This window comes from Rhamphochromis longiceps, linkage group LG14 (genome assembly GCF_057381845.1).
Source record: "Rhamphochromis longiceps isolate RC_006_pf linkage group LG14, R_longiceps_female_GT1.1, whole genome shotgun sequence".
Classification (NCBI taxonomy): domain Eukaryota; kingdom Metazoa; phylum Chordata; class Actinopteri; order Cichliformes; family Cichlidae; genus Rhamphochromis; species Rhamphochromis longiceps.
The window spans coordinates 16,956,860-16,977,890 of NC_140570.1; the positions used below are offsets into that span (position 1 = coordinate 16,956,860).

At 42.8% G+C, this 21,031-nt stretch overlaps 1 protein-coding gene across 2 annotated transcripts; it reads right to left on the bottom strand.

The window, feature by feature from the left end:
- Positions 1–115: 115 nt before the first annotated feature.
- Positions 116–17,448, bottom strand: LOC146653858 (tumor necrosis factor receptor superfamily member 19-like). 2 transcript variants are annotated; one of them, XM_085429114.1, is made up of 10 exons: positions 17,211–17,448; positions 16,324–16,415; positions 15,702–15,815; positions 11,038–11,216; positions 10,856–10,941; positions 4,226–4,390; positions 2,212–2,337; positions 1,996–2,098; positions 1,150–1,349; positions 116–729 (listed from the first exon to the last, which is right to left on the bottom strand). In XM_085429114.1, exons 2-10 carry the CDS (start codon positions 16,387–16,389, stop codon positions 725–727), a joined length of 1,044 nt encoding a protein of 347 aa, XP_085285240.1. In that variant the 5' UTR covers positions 16,390–16,415; positions 17,211–17,448; the 3' UTR covers positions 116–724. The 2 variants fall into 2 exon arrangements, with proteins under 2 accessions (XP_085285240.1, XP_085285239.1); XM_085429113.1 differs by having other exon boundaries at positions 2,212–2,340; positions 17,211–17,441.
- Positions 17,449–21,031: the final 3,583 nt, after the last annotated feature.

Below are 21,031 nucleotides of genomic sequence, written 5' to 3' on the forward strand. Positions count from 1 at the left end.
AACAAAAAATAAAGATGATGACAGAATGTATGTAAACATGTTCAAGTGGTTTATTTACAAAAATGGCACATGGAAGTGACCAAACGCAACCATCGTCATAACTGGGTGCATGGGAGGGGGACATACATGATGCCTATGTTACAAAAATATTGACCTATTTACTATCTTACAGTATCTACAACACATTTATCACTTAGACATTCCTCATCTTAACTTGTTCCATATTATCAAGATTGTCTTCAATGTGCAACATAATCACTTTTGACACTTTTCGTCACACTTCAAACTTTACACACAAAAGCTTCATAACACCAGCTGCTAAATGAGCGGTACAGTTTTTTTGTTTGTTTGTTTGCTTGTTCTCTTACACATGAAGATGCAAGACATTCTCGATGCAGAGCAGAGGCTCATTTTGATTCACTGCGCTCCGCAGTAATAGGTCGACATTTGAACTTCATATGATTTTTACCTTCTGGGTCAACGAATTCACAGTCTCTATGCTTTTGTTTGCATGTAAGCACATGTTCTGGTAGATGGAGGGCTCTGAAGTGGGCAGAGTGGCCACACTGGTTGTCTGGGTGTATGTAGTGGTGGTTGCGGTGTTTTTTGTTTTTTTTGTGTTTGATGGGGGTGAACTAGTGAGAAATCCGAGACAGGATCCGGCCACGGCTGTTGTCGAGTCCAGGGTGGTTCAAGGGTGGAACACAAGCCAAAGAAATCTATGTCATCCTGGAAAGAGAGCAGGAAGAGGAATGCAGACACGCAGTGATTAGTAACGTATCTACCCTCGCCCAGCCAAGAACCTGACTTAAAACAGGACAGTCTTGTCTACATCAAAGAACTTTATTTACCAGCTGCTCCTCATGGACACAGAGTCGTGTCCAAGGCTATAAAAAGGCAAGCCGTGAGTTTGAGAGCAGTTGATGAACAGCTTCTAACTCTCAGCAGGGATTATGGGATTTATTTCATACCGAGCCTGTGTTTTAAATCATGGGAGAGGCCATGTGATTTTTTTTCTTTGCACAAGCAAGTGAGTTAATACACCAATAAAACATGAAGAATTTAATTTTTTTTAACCAATTAAAAAAAAATCTATCAGTGTTTCTGGTTTTCTTCTCTGAAAGAGGAATTGAGCTAATATTGCCTCACCTTCCTGAGTCGATACATCTGTCACAGCTTCACTGCAGCTCCGTGAGCTCCTCTCAGGGGATTTGTCCCTCAACCCGCACCTTTCCCCCTCATCCTCCTCTTCTCCCACCGCCCCAGGTCCTTCTGCAGGTTCATCAAAATACTCAGCCCTACAGACGGCCTCGGGATGTCCTTCCAGCTCCTCGTCCATGTTTGCATTTCTGGGAAGCATAATTAAGAAAATTGTAGTTAATATCATCCCAAATCTGTCTGCAGCCACACCCTGTGGCTTCTGCGTGCTGTCAGCACTTCAAAGGTGTCATTTAAATTGTATCTGCAACACCTCGTTGAAACATCTGAAAATAGAACGTTGGGCCTGAGGCGGTAAAGCAGAAGGGTACCAATGTTGCAGCTGACTAGCCTACTCTGAAGCTCCACCCACCTGATTATCAGACATTCTGTTTGCAAGGGGCAATCAATCAGTAGAAAGGTTAAAGAGAGAGTAGCTAAAAATCTTGTTTTGAACTGTGACTCATGCACATTTAGTCTGGTAGAGAATAAAGAATAAAAATGCAGAGCTGGACATGAGCTTTAATGTTGAATTTAGCTACTAGCCACTCAGCAGAGCCAAGTAGTGCAAACACTGCTGGTTTCTTAGTCATTTCTGTCTGTGCTGACAAATGTTTGGATAAAGGTGTTAACCAAACCAAGCATGTTATCATAAGCTTTAATGTAATGCAAGTAATATGGAGTTACTCAGCAGCAGCATCTTAACCTCAGCTAGTTACTCTTTGTGCTGTAAAAAAAAAAAAAAAAACAACCCCAAAAAACTCTCTTAAAATATCAGTTGTATTTTTTTATCCTCACCCTTCACTGAGACTCATCTGGGACTGGAAAGGACTGTTACCCTGGCTGCGGCCCAGACTGCAGCTCTCATCGCAGCACAGAGACGGGATTAGATGGACGGGACCTGAACAGCACACACAGGGACACAACTTTACACAAACAGAAATTCACCCAGCGTTTGTAGTCATTGTCTGTCGATTTCAGTGCAAAATCCCTTTGATGTGAACCGCAGCCTACCACAGGTGTGTCCGGGGCTCAGGTGACACTGGCAGCAAGGTCTCTGTGGAAAGTCATGGAGCCAGCGGGCGTCCAGGCAGGAGAGCTCTGCTCCGCGGTAGGGACAGTCCTGAGACCTCAGAGAAGCTGCTGAGGAAACACACAGAGATGACAGATTAAGTAATGACTGTGAAACTTTTATAACAGCATTATTACCTCGATTGAGAACTACCAAATAAAAGGTGGGACTTTTAAGACTAATTATAGAAACCAGTGTGGTACAACTTTGCTCGTATTATGACTTCTGTCAGGTGAAATCCTTCCAGCTCCAACCGAAGTGTTTATCTACTAAATTTACATGCTCTCTTATGCGTTGGGAAATGCCTTACAACCCTCGGGTCCATAAGACCAATTAAAATTCCTTTGTATAATTTAAAAAAACAACTGTTAGCATTTCGCTGGAGTGAAGGGCGGGGTTCGTGTTTCTACTGGCTGAAACTACTGATGAAATAATTAACTCACTTTACATCACACAAGTATGAAAAACCAAAAAAACAATACACAACTGGTACCTCCTTGGTAACTTCTACCGCACTCTTTGTTTGGAGCAAGCACAGCAAGGGAAACGTGATGTCATTAATTCTTTGCCTGGGGACGTTTCACATATTGAGGCATTTTTGGACTCAAGAATTCCGCAAATATGCAACATCAGGGTTTGATAAAGCTCAACACTGCACCCTGTTCTTAGAGCTAAAAGGAGCAATGGCATGTTCATACAGCTGCCTTATTTACAGCTATGGAGTCCCTTCATATGCAGAATATTTCTTTGTTCTTTTTCCAGGTTGGATTGCATACATCTTTAACGACTTTCAAGACCAGGAATTGGGTGCACAAGTTTGAATTTAAATCCATTCAAATGAGTTGCTGGTACGGACCTGGCTTTTACCATAGTTCACAGCTTAATGTGCGCCTGCTTTATCCCAAAACCAGTTCTGATGTGCGTTTGGAATCATTGTCCTGTTCAAACACCCAACTGTGCCCAAGTTTTAAATGTTTAGCTGTTTATTTGAGGTAAAGCTGAAGCTACCACTATTATGCTTGACAGTTTATACAGTGTTCTTAAGTTTGAAACCCTCACCTTTACTCTTCTAAACATATCTCTCGTCATTGTGGCCAAACAGCTCAATCTTTGTCTCATCTGACAATAAAATCTTTCCCTAGAAGACTTGTCCATGTGGGCAGCTGCAAACTTCAGAAGAGCACGAGGATCTACTCGTACAGTTATTTGAACTGATGATCTTAAAACCTGCAGTTGTTTAGAAATACCTCAAAGAGACCTTCCCTACTTGTCTAAATCTTAGATCTTCACCGAGTTCCTTGGACTTTCCCATTGTTCTGAATATTGGTCAATCCACTGAGTGCTATCAAGCAAATCCTTTTTATGCTGGCAAAAAGAAACTACCAAAAATCCAAAATAATTTCAAACTTGTGCATCCAAGTCTTGTTTTTTTAAATCACATGGCTGCATGCTGTGCAACTGGGAAAAGAACAGTGCAAAATAACCATAAATAGCCAAAAATAACCACGACATTCATGCCCAAAAGGGGTGTGTAAACCTCTGATTACGTTGTGTAAGGACTACAGACTCCAGCTTCCACATAGCTGCCCTCTCGGCACGTCTTAAAGCACACGTTTGAGATAACTTATCGCCATCTTATCTACACTGTTTGATGTTGTATAACTAAATACGTTTTGGAACACTGATGAGCTTTCCTTTGTTTTTGGAACGCCTGACTAGAGTACATATCGAACTAGAAATTTTACTGTGCCCTGAAAGTTCAGCACCTGATGCGGGCGTTCAAAGTCCAATGCTTGCTATGTTGTCAAGGTGCATGAAAATGTTCTTGCACTAAAACTTTAATCTTACTTTACACATCTGCCACAACCACGCTCATTAAGTTCCAGCTCTTATTCCGATGGTTATTTTGGACACAAGAAAATGTGACACATGCGGCTTCAGAGCATCGGGACTCACCGCTGGGCTTCTTCTCCAGCAGCTGCCTCTTGCAGTAGATGACACACAGAACGAGCAGGGCCAGCAGCACTGTAGCAAGAGCGCTGCAGATGACCGCAGCCAGAGCCATGTCCCGTGGACTGGTCACTACCGAGGGCAGCGGCACCAGATTCACACGCCCGCTGCCTGCCGAGGAAATAGAAAGGAGACAAATGTGAAGTACAGTTTACCAGCAAGGTATCAGACACAAAAAAGGGTTAAAACAACGACGACAAATATGAGGATAATACCTTTTTCTTAAAAGAGTTCTCAGCCTATCAACTTTTATTTGCCTCAAGTCAGTAATCTCCATGCTAATGAAAAAAGTAGAGTTCAAAGAGAAAAGACTCCATGTTAAATTCTTTCATCTGCCTCTGCTTCATACTCTGCAGAAGATGATTTACAGTCGTTTCCCCCCCTCTACCCTCAGGCTGCCCTAACAGCTTTTAAATCAAGAGGTGGATATACTGGGCACATAGGAGTGTGTATGTGGCAGAGGGAAAGCTTAATGTTGTGTCACTGAGTGTGTGAGCGTGGCATTACAGTCCTCCTTCCTGAGGGGAAATGTGATGTCAGTGTGTGTACCCACCTTCGTGACCTTTAACACAAAGACAAAAACTCATACGGATAGGGCAGGCTTACAAAGAATGCAGCTCAAGTTCCCACACATGCAGAACATCAGCGTATAATGTGGATTAATGCTGTTTGGAAAAAAAAAAAGGCTCCTGCTATGTATAATTATCCTTCTCAACACCCCACAGATATAGATAAAATATAGGCTCCAAATGTAAACTACGGTAAGAGCAGCTAGACTGAAAACTTCTATGTGTTTTCTAACGCTGTTTAAAGCTGCTTTATGTGGTATTTTTGGCCACTTTGTGCAAACATGGAAGCAAACAATAGACAGAGCTGTAGCATTAGCATACACTTAACAGTAACTGTCAGTTTTGAAGCTTTTTATTTTGCCCTTTTGCCGACTCCCAAGCAAAAATGTCTGTCTGCTTACCTGCTGAGTGTCCCTGTATTTTCTCAACTAGTTGCTACACACAGTCGACCACCAAAGCAGGAAAGTAAAGTCATTGCTAACTTTCTGGCTAATGCTAAGTGAATGACCAGACAATGTTGATCCTTGACCAACATTATTCTGATGATGTAGGAACAACACCAACACAGGGATATTAGATCTTACATGTGAAACAAGCCATTTGAGCTCCATTTTTTCTCTCTGTGAGCCACGTTCCTCCTGATTGGCTGCCGCAAATAAACAATAATTTGAACAGGGAGGTGGGTGGGGCTGCTGTGCCAGAAATGACCAAATTAGGCATATCAACACTCTGACATCATACAGAGCAAAGAGTAGAAAAAACTGTCAAAAACCAAGCGTGAAGAGGAGTCTGAAGCTTTTTTTTGCAACTTTCTGAAATTATTTGAATCTTTAGCCTTATTAGCAGATAAAAATATGTTGGCTTTAGGATTTATACTTTGATAGAGAAACAAACAAACAACCAAAAATTGCAAAACAAACTTAAAATTTGGTTTTAAATGTTGAACTCTTATGTGTGTTATTTATCCCAAATGTTAATCACACAAGGTTGCCGAGGATATTTGATTTGGCAGATTTTTAAAGGCAGTAGTTTTTAAACCTGATTTGCAACACATAATAAAAACAAGTTTGCTGCACCTTTTCTTTCTAAACGCTGTTTTGTTTTGTTTTTTTAAGGTTAGGCAACATTTTTTCTTAACCCATGTAAATTTAGCAGGGTTATAAAACTAAGCACGTCTGCAGCAGCACGTTCTCAATCCTCTCCAGATTTTAATCACAGCAATACACAGAAACAGTGTGGCACAGACATCCTGGGTGATGAGATATCAGGAGACTGGGTAACATGTGTAGCATGTAAGCTGCACGTCTCCACATTAGTCTGCAGCTTTAAGAAGAGGTGAACAAAAAAACAAAAGCAGTGTGATTGGAATAAACTTATCTCTGAGAACACGTGCAACTAGCTTAGCATTACTGTCCACAAAGCATACTGAAAAGTATGGCAAATATAATGAATGACATTTGTTTGAGAAAACTTTGCTGTTTGCTTTCAGTATATTAATCATACAGACAGCTGGTTTGAGCCTTTTCACTTCCAAGAGCTCTTTGTTATGCAATGTAAACATTTAACTTTGTGGAGGTTTTTTTTTTTCTTTAATGCAGACAGATAGGGGATAGGGGTATTTTAACATTCCTTTAAAAAAAGGGGGGGAGAAAAAGAGACCAACTAAAATAATAAGTATTGTAACGCCAAGCGGAGTTACAATACTCAGTTTGACCGAGGGGGCAGAGTAAAGGATACGTTTGAGATAAGCACAGAAAAGAGCATAATGTCAGAAACATGACTTATTGCTTGTTATTAAAAAATCTAAAATGCACTTTATTTAGGGGATTTTGTGCCTAAAGACTTTGTGTGAAGTGAAGCATTCAATCCTGCTCCGGCATCAATAAACACTAAATGACAGCGGAGACAAATGGGATAACACATCCCAATAAAAATTTGCACACTTGACTATTTACATTATATTCTATGTTTAGTGATTTTTGTTTGTTTAAATATGCAACTGAGGCACTATTAATGTAATTTCTCATTTGCAGACTTTTACAAAATAGACATTTGAACAGTGGTTACAGCTGGATTCAAAGTTCATGTTACCTGATGGATTCAAAGGTTTTCATTGAAAGGGTATTTGGTAGGAAATAGTTTTTTACCTGGAAAAAAAGTGTAAATAGATGTACAGCTTCAAAGTGCCTATTAGTATTTTTTTTTTCATAATCTAATCATTATTGCCATTAAAGCACCCAGCTGATTACTTACAGTAAGACCATTTGTTTATATCTGGCCAGTTTTCTAAAATAGTGGTTTTAATATGCAAATAAGGAGCCAGACTTTGATGTGATGTCAAACAATAGTCCTTCAGGCTTTCTGAAGTTTTTCTTTGGACATTGGCTGCTTTTTCAGTTACGTTTACTCATGTTCAGTCCACTCCTTCTACCTGACCATTTTCAGAGGATTGTTTTGTTTCTGTTTGTTAAGCCACCTAATGCTGACCTGTCAATCATTCAAGCACCTAATTCAAGGCATGAACCAGCCTTGTGCCCATACATAACAAACAACTTGGCAAAGAACATTACTTGTTACTGCTGACCTGTGGCAAAAACACAATTTGTTCCAGTATCTTTAGCTGAATCTGTGAAAAATGCGAATGACAGCACAGATTGAGGGACAAACGGAAATCTACAGCAGATCAAAAAGCCGTAACCTTAAGAAATACAAAAAAAAAAAAAAAAAGGCCTCACGCAGGACCTGAGTGATACATCTGTCACTTCAGTTGATCATCTACTGTTCACTGAAGCTTTATCAGAAATGGCCGCATTGGCCGTCAAGAAATGGTTTGGGACTACATTTCAGCCCTCAGATTTTAATCTACCATGCAGTACCAATTAGAAAAAAACTGATTGACAACAGCTTCACTTTTTCAATATGGCAATGATCCTAAACACACTGCAAACACCTTCTTCCCCAAATTTCCTATGAAAATATAAAGAAATGAGGGGTAGCTCAAGACTTTTGCACAGTACTGTATGCCATTGGTAAAATATATATTCCTCACCCCACACTGACACTGACAAGCTGAAATATCAGCATGTTTGTGTTTTGTGAGAGTTATGCCAATAATCTCTCTGTACTGTATCTGACGTCTGACCGTTATGTTTAAACTCTGCCTTCATTGTCATGGTCAAATTCAGCTCATCCGAAGCGAGCATCACAAGCCAGCCTGTTATCGGAGACGCAGCAGCTGCAGCAAACACAGACCAACACTGGTCCATTGAAGAGAGCTCACCTGCTGATATTATCCGCATACAAACCAGACCAATAAACCACAGCCTTTCATAGCCTGCTGACTTTATGGAATGCCACAAAGTCCAAATAAAAGAAGCACTTCTTTACACCTCTGAAGGCTCTTTGACCGTCTATGAACACTATTTTAAGAGCTTCTTTAGTAGAGCTGAACGAAAGTTTTGGAGTATTTAATTGGGAGCTGTCAAAACGCCTGAATGCTTTTACAATGGAGCTCTATCAGAGTCTAAACATGTTATGTGGTATAAAATTTAAGGTAGAGAAATATGCTAATGACATATATCTATAAGCTCTGTTTTTTTTCTCTAGCATTATGAATTTCTAAATAGGACTGCCATCACAATGGATGTCACTCCTGTCAGCTTAGAACAGAAAACTGAGGCTACATGCAATGAGACTCATCAGACAGGGTGGCATTTTCCCAATTTCTGCTGCAACATTCAGATGGTAGGGTCAGAATCTGGAGTAAACAACATGAAAGCATCCATCCACTCTCCCTTGAATCGACAGATCAGGCTGCTGGTGGTGTAATTGTTCAGGGATATTTCCTTGACATACTTAAGCACTAGCTGAGCATTGCTTAAACACCACAGCCTACTAAAGTATTCTTGCTGACCATGTTCACGTCACTGTACTCAGATGTCCTCCACAGTCACCAGATCTCAATCTAATACAGCACCTTTGTGATGTTTCCAGTGGGAGATTGGACCAAAATCTGTTTCCTGCACCTTGTTGAATCTGTGCCACAAAGGCTTACGGCTGTTCTGAAGGCAAAAGAGGGACCAGCCTGTTATTAGCAAGCTGTACCTATTGAAGTGGCAAGTGAGTGTGTGTAGTAGCACTATCAGGAAGTAGTAATATTAGCACAGTTTTTCCAACCTGCCTCAAATATACCTAATAATATAACTGTGGTTTATAGCTGACGGCACTGTTTCTCTGTTCTCTGAACAAAAATAAGGATCAAATTCCCGTCTGACTCGCTCTAAATCCTTTCTGACACTGTAATAAATGTGATACCGGGACAAGGCACAAAGAGCAGGTAGCATTCCTTCAACAAGTGTGTGTATGTGTGCGCGCGTGCACATGTATCTGTCTGCACGCCCGTGTGTTAGTCTCTGAGATCTACCGTGACAGTGAAGAACTTCAGCAGATGAAACGCATTAAAGAGGCTGAAGGGAATCCATAAAACACAACCTCATTTTTAACTCAGCTCCAAGAAGCCACTGGGGGAGGTGGGGGTGGGGGTGGGGGGGCATAAAAGAAAAAGGGAGGAGAAGAAAGGAGCGGTTTGAGATTTACAGTCCACCACAGACGGCAGCATACCTCCCCTGCACAGCTGCACCTTTACCCCCACCACCACCACCAGCCCCCGGGCCCAGTGTGGCCTATTAGAATGATCTGCCCTTTAAGTTTTCACCACCCTGCTCAAGATAACACTGGAGGCAGAGGTGGAGGGAGGGAAGGGGGGCGAGATTTTCAAACATTTGGAAATGTTCCACTGAGAGTCTCTGTAGGAGCTAACTACCAGCTATGTTCTCAGACACAATGGCCATTTTGTTTCACGGGGGCTGCACTATTATCAAAACGGGGAGCTGCGCAGATGGACGAACGTGCAGACGGGGAGGGGGGCTGCCCCAAGGCCAGCGCTCATTACACGCGCTACACCGACAGAGATACAAAGATGAAAAACCCAACCGGGAGCAGACGATCCGATGAAGCGACTCTTCTTTACACCTGGGGCTCGTGCGCAAAGTTTAAAAAAGTTTTTCTGTTTTTTTTTCCCTTTTTAAGAGTTTTCCCAGAGCTGTCCTCGTTTATTTGACACAGGGGTGTTAACTCTGGCTTGAACAGCCCCGATGTTCTTGTTGCCAAAAAAAAAAAGCCTTGTTGGAAACAGCTGCCGTATCCTCCGCCATCAGGAAGTCACACTCAATTACCAAAAGGTATAAGTTCACTCGCCTGTTGGGTTTATGTGGAAACGTGAAATCATAAGGTTGCACTTAACTACTTACAAAGGCCAGAAGAAAGAAGTTAATTGGATCTGCAGCCTACATGAATGCAAGCCCACAATGCTTTGTGAATGCATCGGAGCACACCTCCTTGTTTTTTGGGGTTTTTTTGCATAATGGAAATAAATGATGCTGCTCGAAGCGGCACACTCCTGCAGACATGTTTACTTTGGTGCTGGGACAAAGAGAAAGAAAATTAGGGTCGTTATTAGGAACGCCGTTGGGTTTTTGTTTAAGGAAGTTTGCGCATTTAATCCAAACAGATTTTTTTTAAATGAGTGACATGCTCTGAACTAATATAATCCACTGTTGGCAAATCCACTATTATGCTACTCAGCTTTTCAACTGCTCAGCTTGTAAATCCAAGCATTTATTTGCACATATAGCGTAGCTGGCCGGCTCAGCGAGGGCTGGTGAATGAAATATGGCTGCGGTGCTGGTTACTCCACTACCGTGTGCTGGCATGTGCGTGCCCGGCACCTTTTTTTTTGGTTCCAGCAGCAGTTTGGCAAGGAGTTCAAAAGTTTGTCATGGAGGATGATGTTTACTTTTGGACTATTGTATCCCTGTTGTTTCATGTTAAAACATCGTCTATTGTGAGTTAGGAATGAATGGGGTGTGTTCATGAGAACAGTGGACAAAATCTCCCACTCGTGTTAGTCCAACTGTTAGAGGAGGTCAGAGAAAGCAAAGGTGCTTACAGTTGGGCTCATAAGGAGGTGGAGGGTCTCCACAAGGTATGCACTCCATGTCCTGGAAACCGCTTAGTTTTGTCTTCCTGTAATATCTGTGCAAGACACAAAATCAAATGTTTGTTAACCGAAACAGATGCCATTAACGTGTAGGTTTTCGTAAAACTGACCAGCAAGATGCGTCCTCTCACCCTGGCAGGCAGTCGCCACACACGGCGTTGCTCGTGGTGGAGCAGTTGCCCTTCTGGAAGCGGTTGATGAGTCCACAGTCCAGGCAGGGTTTGCACTTCTGCAGGCTCCGGTCCTCTTTGAAGCGACTGCTCCGACAGGGCACACACCGGGCATCCTCTCCATAACCAAAGCCACATTCCTGGAAGGATTAATGGGAGAAATACACCGGCTAAGAGGTGGGGTTGTTGGTTTGGGGTGATGTGCAGCTGGTGAAAAGAGGGCTTGAATGCGGACTACCGGGGGTCTGGAATTAAAGAACGATCTTGGCTCGCGGGATCAGACGAGAACAGTGGCCTGCCTCTTTTGAGAGTCCATCTTACACTGGCAATAAGCTCCCTGACTCTGTCAGTATGAATGAGTAGCCTTCCGCTGCAAGACCCAGAAAGGCCATGCATTTGAATAATAAAGGCTGGAGGGGACACCCACTGTTGTATTATTGCAGGTTTATTGCTGCGTTTGTGTGGGACTCCCACTCCAAGCAGACTCAGTGAGTGTCCCGTTGATTGAGAGGCCAGCAAAGCAAAGGAAACGCTTCAGGAAGGGGGCAAGGATTATGGAGAGGTATATGGAGAAAACAAGATGAATACTCTTTTTGTGTTCAGCAATTCAAAGTGCACATAAAAAGCACAGCTTCCTTCAACTGTGTGAATGATCTAATGCCTAAAAAAGCCCTTCATTATCACCTGAACGAAGCAAAAATAAGGATAATGTAAATTAAAAGATATGATTTTATTATTTTATTGGTTGTGTGGAATTGAATGTGTATTTTTTTTTTTTTGCTTGTGTGAGTTTTTTAAGACTTTCCCAGTCTTTATATCAGCTGGCAAAGTAGAAACACAAAAGTCTTCAACATTTTAAAGCAACATTATAAAGTTTTCCTAAGGAGAAGCCAAAACTGTTTCAGTTCTTTCCTCTGTCCGTCTTTCTCCCTCTCTTTGTGTCACATCTCTAAAAATGACTCTGCGAGACCTCAGTGACAAACTGACATTTCCATGACAGCTGACGTTACCCCGAGGGAATGACATCATACATCGATCATTCATTATCAGCTCCACAGCAGCTGCCCTCCTGTTATCCAGCATTACCACACTGAAATCTAAATCCAGGAAGACACACAGGGAGCGGTGGGGTGGGGTGCTCGTATATCATTAAAGTGAAGGTCAGCTTCAAACAGGGCTTCTCCCTTCTCTTCTCTCTTCACCCGTGTCCCGTTTCACCGGCCGGGCGTGCGTTCCTGTTGGAATGTGGGATGAAGGTTTAGATATGATTGGCGGGAGGGAGGATTGGCGAAGCGTGCTGGCAAGAAATAAAAATGGAGGCTGGAGTCTAAGATGTGATCTTGTGACGGCACCACAGAGTCAGGACAGAAGATGATGAGGAATTTAGTGCTTCCAGCCAAACACATGTGAGCCTGACACTGAACCCCTGGGCAAGGCCTGGCCCGAGGTGGACCCATAAGGCTGGACTTCTGCAGCTGTTGCTGTGAACTCGCCATATAAGGCCTTACCCCTCTAGTCGTGCAGACCAGAAGAACCCAGGGAGGGGAGTGGATGTGGGTGACCGATGAGTGATAAAGAGGGGGGAAAGTCAGGATAAAGATTTGGCTGCCCACAATTGCACACCACGAGAGAGAGAGACTCTTGAATCTGATCTTTAAGAACGCACGGCCAAGCCCGCTCGCGCAGTGGTTCTGTGACCCACTTCTTCATGAAGGAGGGGGCCCCGGGATGATTCGTCCTCGCTCAGCCCGGCACTGGCACGAGCTCTGTCCATGGGGCACCGCATGGCAGGAAAGGCTGATGCTACGAAAGACACAAGCAGGTCAGAGCACTGAAACAAAAGGAAAATGGAGCCAGTTCCTGCCCCTCTGATCAAGGAGCCGTCCCTTTCTTCTTTTATCCTCGCTAACAAAGCTCAACAAAGACCCAACTGAGACGTGTTCAGCAGCTAAAGGAAAGCCTGCACTCTGCTGCGGAAATCTGTGATGACGGGAGTCATTATATACCCAAAAAGGGCAATGTAACAAACAGTCTGTTAAAACATTTTTGAGGGCATCAAGGCGATCATCTGTGGAGAAAACTATTTGAACTGTAGTGTGCAAAAAGACGGGAAAAAACCCCAACTAAAGCAAATAAACCTCAAAGCGTGGCTGCTCCCATAGTTTTGCATGAAGTTCTCTCGTGCGCTTTTCACCTGAAAACACGTAGAAAAACTGATGCTTAACATCCAGCTTCCCTGCCCTATCTCCTGATCTACTTTGGGCGAGACTGCCAAGCACAACACAGCACTGTAGTGTGGGGAGAGAAGGCGGTGGTGCTGGGGGTGTGCTGGCTGGGACCTGAAGCAAGTTCAGACGCACAGATATTTCTGAGATTAAGAGGGAATCACAAGGGGGGCGGGGAGGCTCTGCCAGTCATCTGATCCGGGGGATGAAACACAACGAAAAACAACGGCGTGCTACTTGAAAGAGGTGTTTTGTGTGGGACATAACGCGCTCTCTTTATTTCTGTTTAAACTCTACTACAGCCTGGCTTGTTTAAACACAACGATCACTGTGACTCTGACACTTCTGCTGCCTGTTGCTCCCTCTCTTTAGCCAGTGCCACCCAGAAGTCCTTTGTCCCAGAAGTGTGGCCAGAGGAAATGCTACACTCTCCCTTACATTCTACAAGATGCTGACATGCCAAAGTTGTGTTCCTGCCTCGCTTTTTTAATGCCCCCGGCAATCTTCCAGCATGCATTGGAAGGCGATTTACGCCTTCACCTTCATGCTTGATGCAACACAGCTTAACTAAGTAACCTCCTATAATGAAACCTGAAGTGAAGTACGTCAGGGAGAACTGGTTTTAATTGATGCTCCCTCTGTATGGGTGGTTCTTTTAGCAACAGTTAGCGTGGAGGAGCTAATTGATGTTTGTCAGCCAGCCTCAGAGCGGCTTCCAGAGGCAAACTTCCAGAGCAAACTGGGCCACATTCCTCTGAGATCTCTATGGCAGCTGCACAGAGGGACTCCAAAAGTTTTTTGCTTCCTTCTCGACAGTCAGGCTAGCCTTTGAGAATACAGACAGATTGTCTGAGCTCAGATCACAAAGTTGTTTTTCTGGGAAACTTTCTCCTAGAGCAAGGCCCAGGTTTCCATTTTGAGCCAGCATCCCGCTACCTTCAGAGAAAGAATGAGGCAGCCAATTATTAACCAGGACCCCAGGGTGGCTAGCGGCATTCATGCCCGTCGACGCTGCAGGGGAACACGAGGACTACTGAAGCGTATCAGCAACCACAGAGTGCATGTCTGTGTGCACTGAGATTAAAGGCGATCCAGACTTAAATGCATGTGTGCAACAGATGTCGGGGGGGTGATACAGAGTTTTTTGTCCGTGCTAAAAGATGTTTTGAAGTGTAAAGTCAGTTTAGCAGATGTTTTATGTGCAGTATATTCTTCACTTTAAGAGCTTTTAATGTTTTTTTTACTGCAGCAAATCCTGCAGTCTGGAAGTTTTAATTTTTGCTTTTGACAGTTCGCTGTCAAATATACATGCTTTTATAATAATTGTGCTGCTTTTTAATCAATCAATCAATCAATCAGTCAATTAATCAATCAATCAATCAATCAATCAAACAGCACAAAGACAAAAGTGTTAGAGAAATTACCCTTCAAACAGGACCAATTTTTTTGGAGTCTACTAGAGTAGCTTTGAATGATTCATAATTCAAAATAACTCAAAACAATCAGTCATGTGGCCCTTCAGTATTCCCGTTGTATGAAATAAGCCGTTTTAGCTTGCCTTTCCCTCACCTTCCTTCTGATTGGCCGCTGCATGCAAACAGTGGGTTTTAACAGCAGGTAGGTGGGGACTTGGTGTTCAAAGAAATGAGAAACTTTGGTTTAATTATCTCAGTTTTTTTACTGTGTCGTACCAGCGTGCAGGGAAGGGGATATGCAAGGTTTAATGTGTTCCACTATCATTATTAAATCAAACTCATTAATTCAGTTACTCACTTTTACATCACTGCCTACACTTGCAGAAGTAGGTAGGCACATAGCTGCTGCCAGAGAGGAAAGCCTCTGCTTACCAGCCTTAACTGACACTAAATAGGCCTGTTTGTACAAAGCGAGCGCACACACTCAAACACACACACAAAAAAAACCTGTGGCTAAGGTGGTGGAAAAAACTGTATTCCCAGTCGAAAGAGCAGCAAGCTTAGGCATGGCTGCCTTCAAACAGTAAAGACAATAAGTTTGGACGAGACGCAATGGGGGGAAAAACAATGGAAGCCATTCAGCTGCAGAAGGTCAAAAGTATGGGTGTGACTGATTAATGAAGGGTCGGTGTTCTACAAAAGCTAATAACAGCTTGGCTGTTTTTGTGCATGAAAGACAGGAAGTAATAAATAATGTCTGTTCCCTGGGAAAGATACACTTTTCTAAACAGTGATGTCCATTCTTTTCATAAACCAACAGTTTTCCCCCACAATTCCCGCCAACTTTGTTCAGCTCTGGGAAACTGACTCGGCTGACCTGTTATGGATTACAACACTCTCCATTTCTTAAATAAACCGAGGCACACACTGCTTTTTGGGAAAACGCTCTTGTGGACAAATCAAAAAAGTTTAGAAGAAATCCAACCTTTGAAAGCTCCTGTCCTGCATCACACTGCTTGCAGGGTTTGCAGTTTCCAAAGCGGTCCTTGTACTCCTGCTCTCGGCACTCTCTGGTCTGCTCTTCGGCTCTCGCGTGAATCTGAATGAGAGACAATCATTTGGAGAAAGTTAGAAGATTCCTGCATTTCATCCAGAACAGATAAAGCAGTCTGATTCCATAATCATTTATGGAGGCCGCCCTCCCTTCCCTTCAAACCCTGGGACTCCTGTTTGAAAATAAGTCTCGATCCTACAGGGAAGAGATAAGATCGAACCTGAATGAGCCCTGTGGGAAAACTGTAAAGCTTCAGCAGCAGAATCTAAGTCAAAAGCAACAATGCAGTGAATGCTAAGCCCAGAGACAGCGGTTGACAATCTCTTCAGCAAAGATTTTACTGATCCCACAGGTTGAGCAGTCGCCTATTTAACGCATATGCAGTGTATCTGCCGTTTTTCACTTTTGCAGAATATATACAAACTGTTTAAATAGCTGAAAGCATTTGGCTCACGTGTCATCCAGCTTCCCTTGCACACATTGCAACAGACAAGACATGCAAAGCAAAATTATCCATTTTAAGTTTGTGCAAACATTTTTAAAAAAAACTTACCAGAGATGAATACAGGACATGCAACGTTAGCACAAGTGAGAAGGTGTTCTGAAGCATCCTAACCATTTTGATGGGCCACTCAGAGCTTGAAGCTGAAAGAACAAAAACAGCAATCAGACAAGTGAGTGTGCACAAGTATGTTATTATAGAGTTATAGACCCTAACAAAAAGAAAAGAAAAAAGTGCAGAGTCTATCAGGAAGAAAGGCTGGTTGGGTAAAATCATCTGAGACTAAACAACACAATGATGTGATTTGATTCTTCTCCACCCAATACAAGCAAGCTCAGGGTTAAACTTTTAAACAGCACTGATTTGCTGAAGGTTTGTTAAATGCAAATTTGCTGGGCGGACAAACCTTACCCACCAAAAACACAAAACACTTTTATTGGGTATTTAAGTGAAAATTAGTTCACAAAGAAACCAGATATGCCAGCACGAAGGGAGGGAGGGAGGAAACCCGTTTAATATCACATAAAAAGATGGAAGTTGTGCGTTTGAATATTCAGACTATAAACACCAATATAGCTCAAGCTCATTGTAAATAAGTAGCCTATAAAACTATACAGACAGTGTGTGAGTAAAGATTAAAATTCCTTTATGTGGAAAACTGTTAAGACAGCATCCACAGCTTTGCAAAAGGGACGTGTCATTCTTCTTCTTCCTTTTCAAAGTGTGTAAATAAATAAATAAATAAATAATGAAAACTACATTTTGCAACCATAGACTGGATACTGGAGAATAAGTTCTCCAAATACGCGTGCACAGACTGAGAGTTTCAGTCGTCTCGTGCCTTTAAAGCGAGGTTTGTCCCGTCCTGTGGATACAATCAACGCTCGGTCTGTCGTTTATCTACGAGCGTCTAAAAGCGACATCAAAGCTCTTCTTACCTGCTACAAACGGGGCCTGCTGATTACAGAGTGTCGCTTAGAAGTCCAAAGCTGACCGGTGAGAGGTGTGGTGGGCTGTTTCCCGCACCGGTCCGCTCACCATGCCAGTGCTGCTGCTGCTGCTCCTCCAGCCCGGCACGGCTCGACTCTGAGCCGCTGCGGATCGAGGGCAGACCGAGATCAAAGGCAGAGAGAGGAAGGGAGGGAGGGAGAGGGGTTGGCTTTCTGGATACGAAGCGCGTGTATCTGATCTGTGATCAGCCTGTCTACATCAAAGACCCGGTCTCTCTCTCTCACGCACACACACGCACACACCTACACTGCTCCACAGGCTGATCAGTAGTACCGTTTCCATTCAGCTGGTTTCTATCGAGATGTTTTACAAACCCTCTGTCTGTGCGTGCTTTATTTGATGCCTTTGCTTTGCCCTTATGTGCTGGCCCGTGTGGTCCCACTGCCCCCTCTGACCTCACACGTTAAACTAGTTTAAAGGAAAAGTTAACACAGCAGAGTTGTTTAGCCTGCCTGCTTTTCTCCTTCTAACTTGGCCACATTTATTTATTTGCTAAGCCCTCATCTCTGCTGCAGATTTTATGATGTCAGCGTGCTGCTTCACCATTGGCTGAGCCTGTGCTTAATCCATCTAATAGGAAGAGCAGAGTTCAGGGGATATACAGCGACTACTGCAGTAATTCAGTGTAAATATCGACTCTTGAATCCTCTCTCTGATGTAAGATGAAGGTGTTAACGGTGAGTTCAGAGCTTTTGACGTAGCCTGTTATTTTCTTCATTGTCCTTGTTTTTTTCTCTCTCTCTTTTTAATACTGTTGGTTAACTTGTAAAAAGAGTGGCAACCAGAAGAAAACTGATTTTCCAAAGCCCACTCTGAAACAAAAAGTTCGTATATCCACCTGAGGTAGAAAAAAGTGAGCGGTGTGCACACTGGTGTGTGTGTGTCTGAACCAAGGCAAAGACACAGAGGACAAAAGTTCAGCACTGCAGTAAAAGTGGCCAATTACTGTACATGTCTGGACACGCTGTGTATCGATTCCAGGAAACTCACTGTGTGCTTTGCAAATGTTACTTTGAATGTTAGATGTAATCCAATTACTTCACGCAGTCTATGTGGCAAGTAAATACTTTCTCTTGCAGTACTTTCCAAAAGTAAAAGTCTTTGACCTTGCAAAGGCTGAACTACGAAATAATTGCCAGAAAATTCTTCTTCTTCTTCTTTTTTAATCTGGAGTGTTTATTGAACAGTCTAACAGTTTTTCTTTTCAAATATCAGTTTGCATAGGTGGGTTTTAATTTGTATCAGGGAGGTTTTGTTTCGTTTTGTTTTTAAAAAAAGCATTTTTGTGCAATGTATTGCTTAAAAATGTATTGTGTAATTTTTTAAGGGTTGTCAAGAAATCAAACTGATGATGCAGAGGTCTGAAAAACTCACAAAAACTCATGTATTAAATATGATGGACTTGGTGTTATTGGGTTAAGTATTTCTCATGATGTCACACGTAGCAGTTTAAGTAGTAGTTTAATGTTAGCAGTCCCATGAAAATATTCTCATTTCTGTGATTCATGTTTTTATGGCCTGTATTCATTCGTTTCCATCAAATCTATAAATCACTGCGTGTCTGTAGCCTGAGTCCTCTAGCTGTGGGAAGACGTCACTGCAAGCCAAACCTTTCTTCCTGGAGCTTTGCTGCTGTCGCCATCTACTGGTGCAGGTGATTTAAAAATGCATGGACTTTGTGCACACTGTGTACAGTGAATATAATCAGTATTCAACAATAACACTTATAGTATTATCCCAGAAAACAATTAGCCAACTCTGTTATCCTCTAATACCGTTCCCTGTGTCTGAAGGCCTCCACCATAACTTCCATCCCCAAAAGACTCATATAGAGAGCCTCAATGACTACAGATAGCCCTCACATCAGTACTTATGAAGTGTTTTGAGTGAATAGCAAATTGATCTACAGAGGATGCCATCACCATCAGCCTTCACAGAGAGCTGAGCCATCTGGAGAACAGGGAGATCTACTTGAGGATGTTCTTTGCGGACTACATCTCAGCATTCAACACCATAATACCAGACGTCCTCACCACTAAACTGGCCCACCTTCAGATCCCCCTGCCACCTGCTCCTGGATCAAAGAAAGACTTCCTAACCAACTGGCCTTAATCTACCACTCCTAGATTGGGGAGCGTGCTCTCCTACTGCCTCGCTGTTTGGTATGCAGAAGCCACAACTGAGAAGAGGAAGCCTACGCAGAGGGTAAAAATCATTAGCATCTCTCTGACACCCCTGGAGGCCATCACCACATCCTCCTGTCTCAGGAAAACCAGGGCCATCATAGGTGACCCCTTGCAACCTGCCCACCACCTATTTGACTCCCTGGCCTCTGGTTGGCACCTCAGGTCAATGAGATCCCACACATCCAGACTCACAAGCAGCTTCTTCCCCTGGGCCATTCAGACTGTTAACAAACACAAACATTCTGCTTGTTATTTATTCCTGCTGTCTTACCATTTATATTTTACACCCATAACTTTGTGGTGCATGTACAATGACAATAAAGGGCTATTCTATTCTAGAGACAGCTGAAGAAACTAGATGAGAACTATTGTCAGTCACATTTATGACAGGAGAGCATATGGGTGTAATGACTGTTAACCTCACATCATTTGATGGAGGTGCTGGAGAGACTAGTTTTGCCCCTCTGCAGTCTGCACACAGACAAAATCTGGGAGTGGAAGATGTTATCATGCTGCAGAGGAACACCTTTAAAAGTGCATTTAGCACTATCCAGCTGCTGCTATCGAGGGAGACTCTAAAGGAAATGTCTTTAAACATGTACCTGATTTTGTGGATTACTGTTCACATAACAGACAGGTTGCAGCATATGAGACTGGGCAGTGCTCTGTCTGATATGACAATCTGCAGCACGGTAACTCCACCGGGGCTGTGTTGCCTCCATTCCTGTTTACCTTGTACACCTCAGACTTTTAACACAGTCTACAGAAGGACTCTGATGGTTCTGCAGAGGCTGGATGTATAAGTAATAAATAAGACCGCAGAAATGGTGATTAACTTCAAGGTGAAAAGGAGAGCTACACATCTCTCTATCCTGGGACAGGATGTTGATGTTGTTGGAGGACCACAAGTATCCAGGCTCTCATCCTCTTCTTGTTTAAGCTGGGATCCTTCAACGTGTGCACCAAATATTAGCAATTTTTTCCACCAGTCAGCTCTGGTGACCACTGTGTACGCTGCTGTGTTCTTATACTATAGCATTATTGCATTACACATTTATACCAAAGTCCTTCAGAAGACCCATGTAAAAACTCATAATTTTCCTTTTTATCCTGTTATTTTCTACAGAATATTCAATTTGATGCAGTATTGATTTAGTTCAATTCAATATTTATTTATAGAGTGCCAACTCACAACAAAATTTGCCACAGGGTGCTTTATATTGTAAGGTAAAGACCTTATAATAAAAGAAATAAAACCCCAACAATCAGACGTCTCCTATGAACAATAAGATACTTGGCGACAGTGGGAAGAAAGAACTCATTTTCAACAGGAAGAAACCTCCAGCAGAACCAGGTTCAGGGAGGGGCAGCCATCTGCAGCAACCAGTTGGTTGGTGGGGAACAGGACAAAGACACACTATGAAGAGCCAGACTTTAATAATTACCAGTGATTAAATGCAGTAATGATGTATTAACATATAAAAAAGTGGAAAAAAAGGTGAGTGAAGAAGAAACATTCAGTGTATTATGGGAAGCCTCCAGCAGCCTAAGCCCAGTGCAGT

What these genes read in the sequence shown, in the direction of transcription:
- LOC146653858 (XM_085429113.1), bottom strand. Translation starts at nt 16,389, where the DNA reads ATGGTTAGGATGCTTCAGAACACCTTCTCACTTGTGCTAACGTTGCAT. An exon ending in GCTGGAGAAGAAGCCCAGCG is followed by an intron (nt 2,341 to 4,225) that starts GTGAGTCCCGAT and finishes GTGTTTCCTCAG; the next exon opens with CAGCTTCTCTGAGGTCTCAG. An exon ending in GAGCCCCGGACACACCTGTG is followed by an intron (nt 2,099 to 2,211) that starts GTAGGCTGCGGT and finishes TGTGCTGTTCAG; the next exon opens with GTCCCGTCCATCTAATCCCG.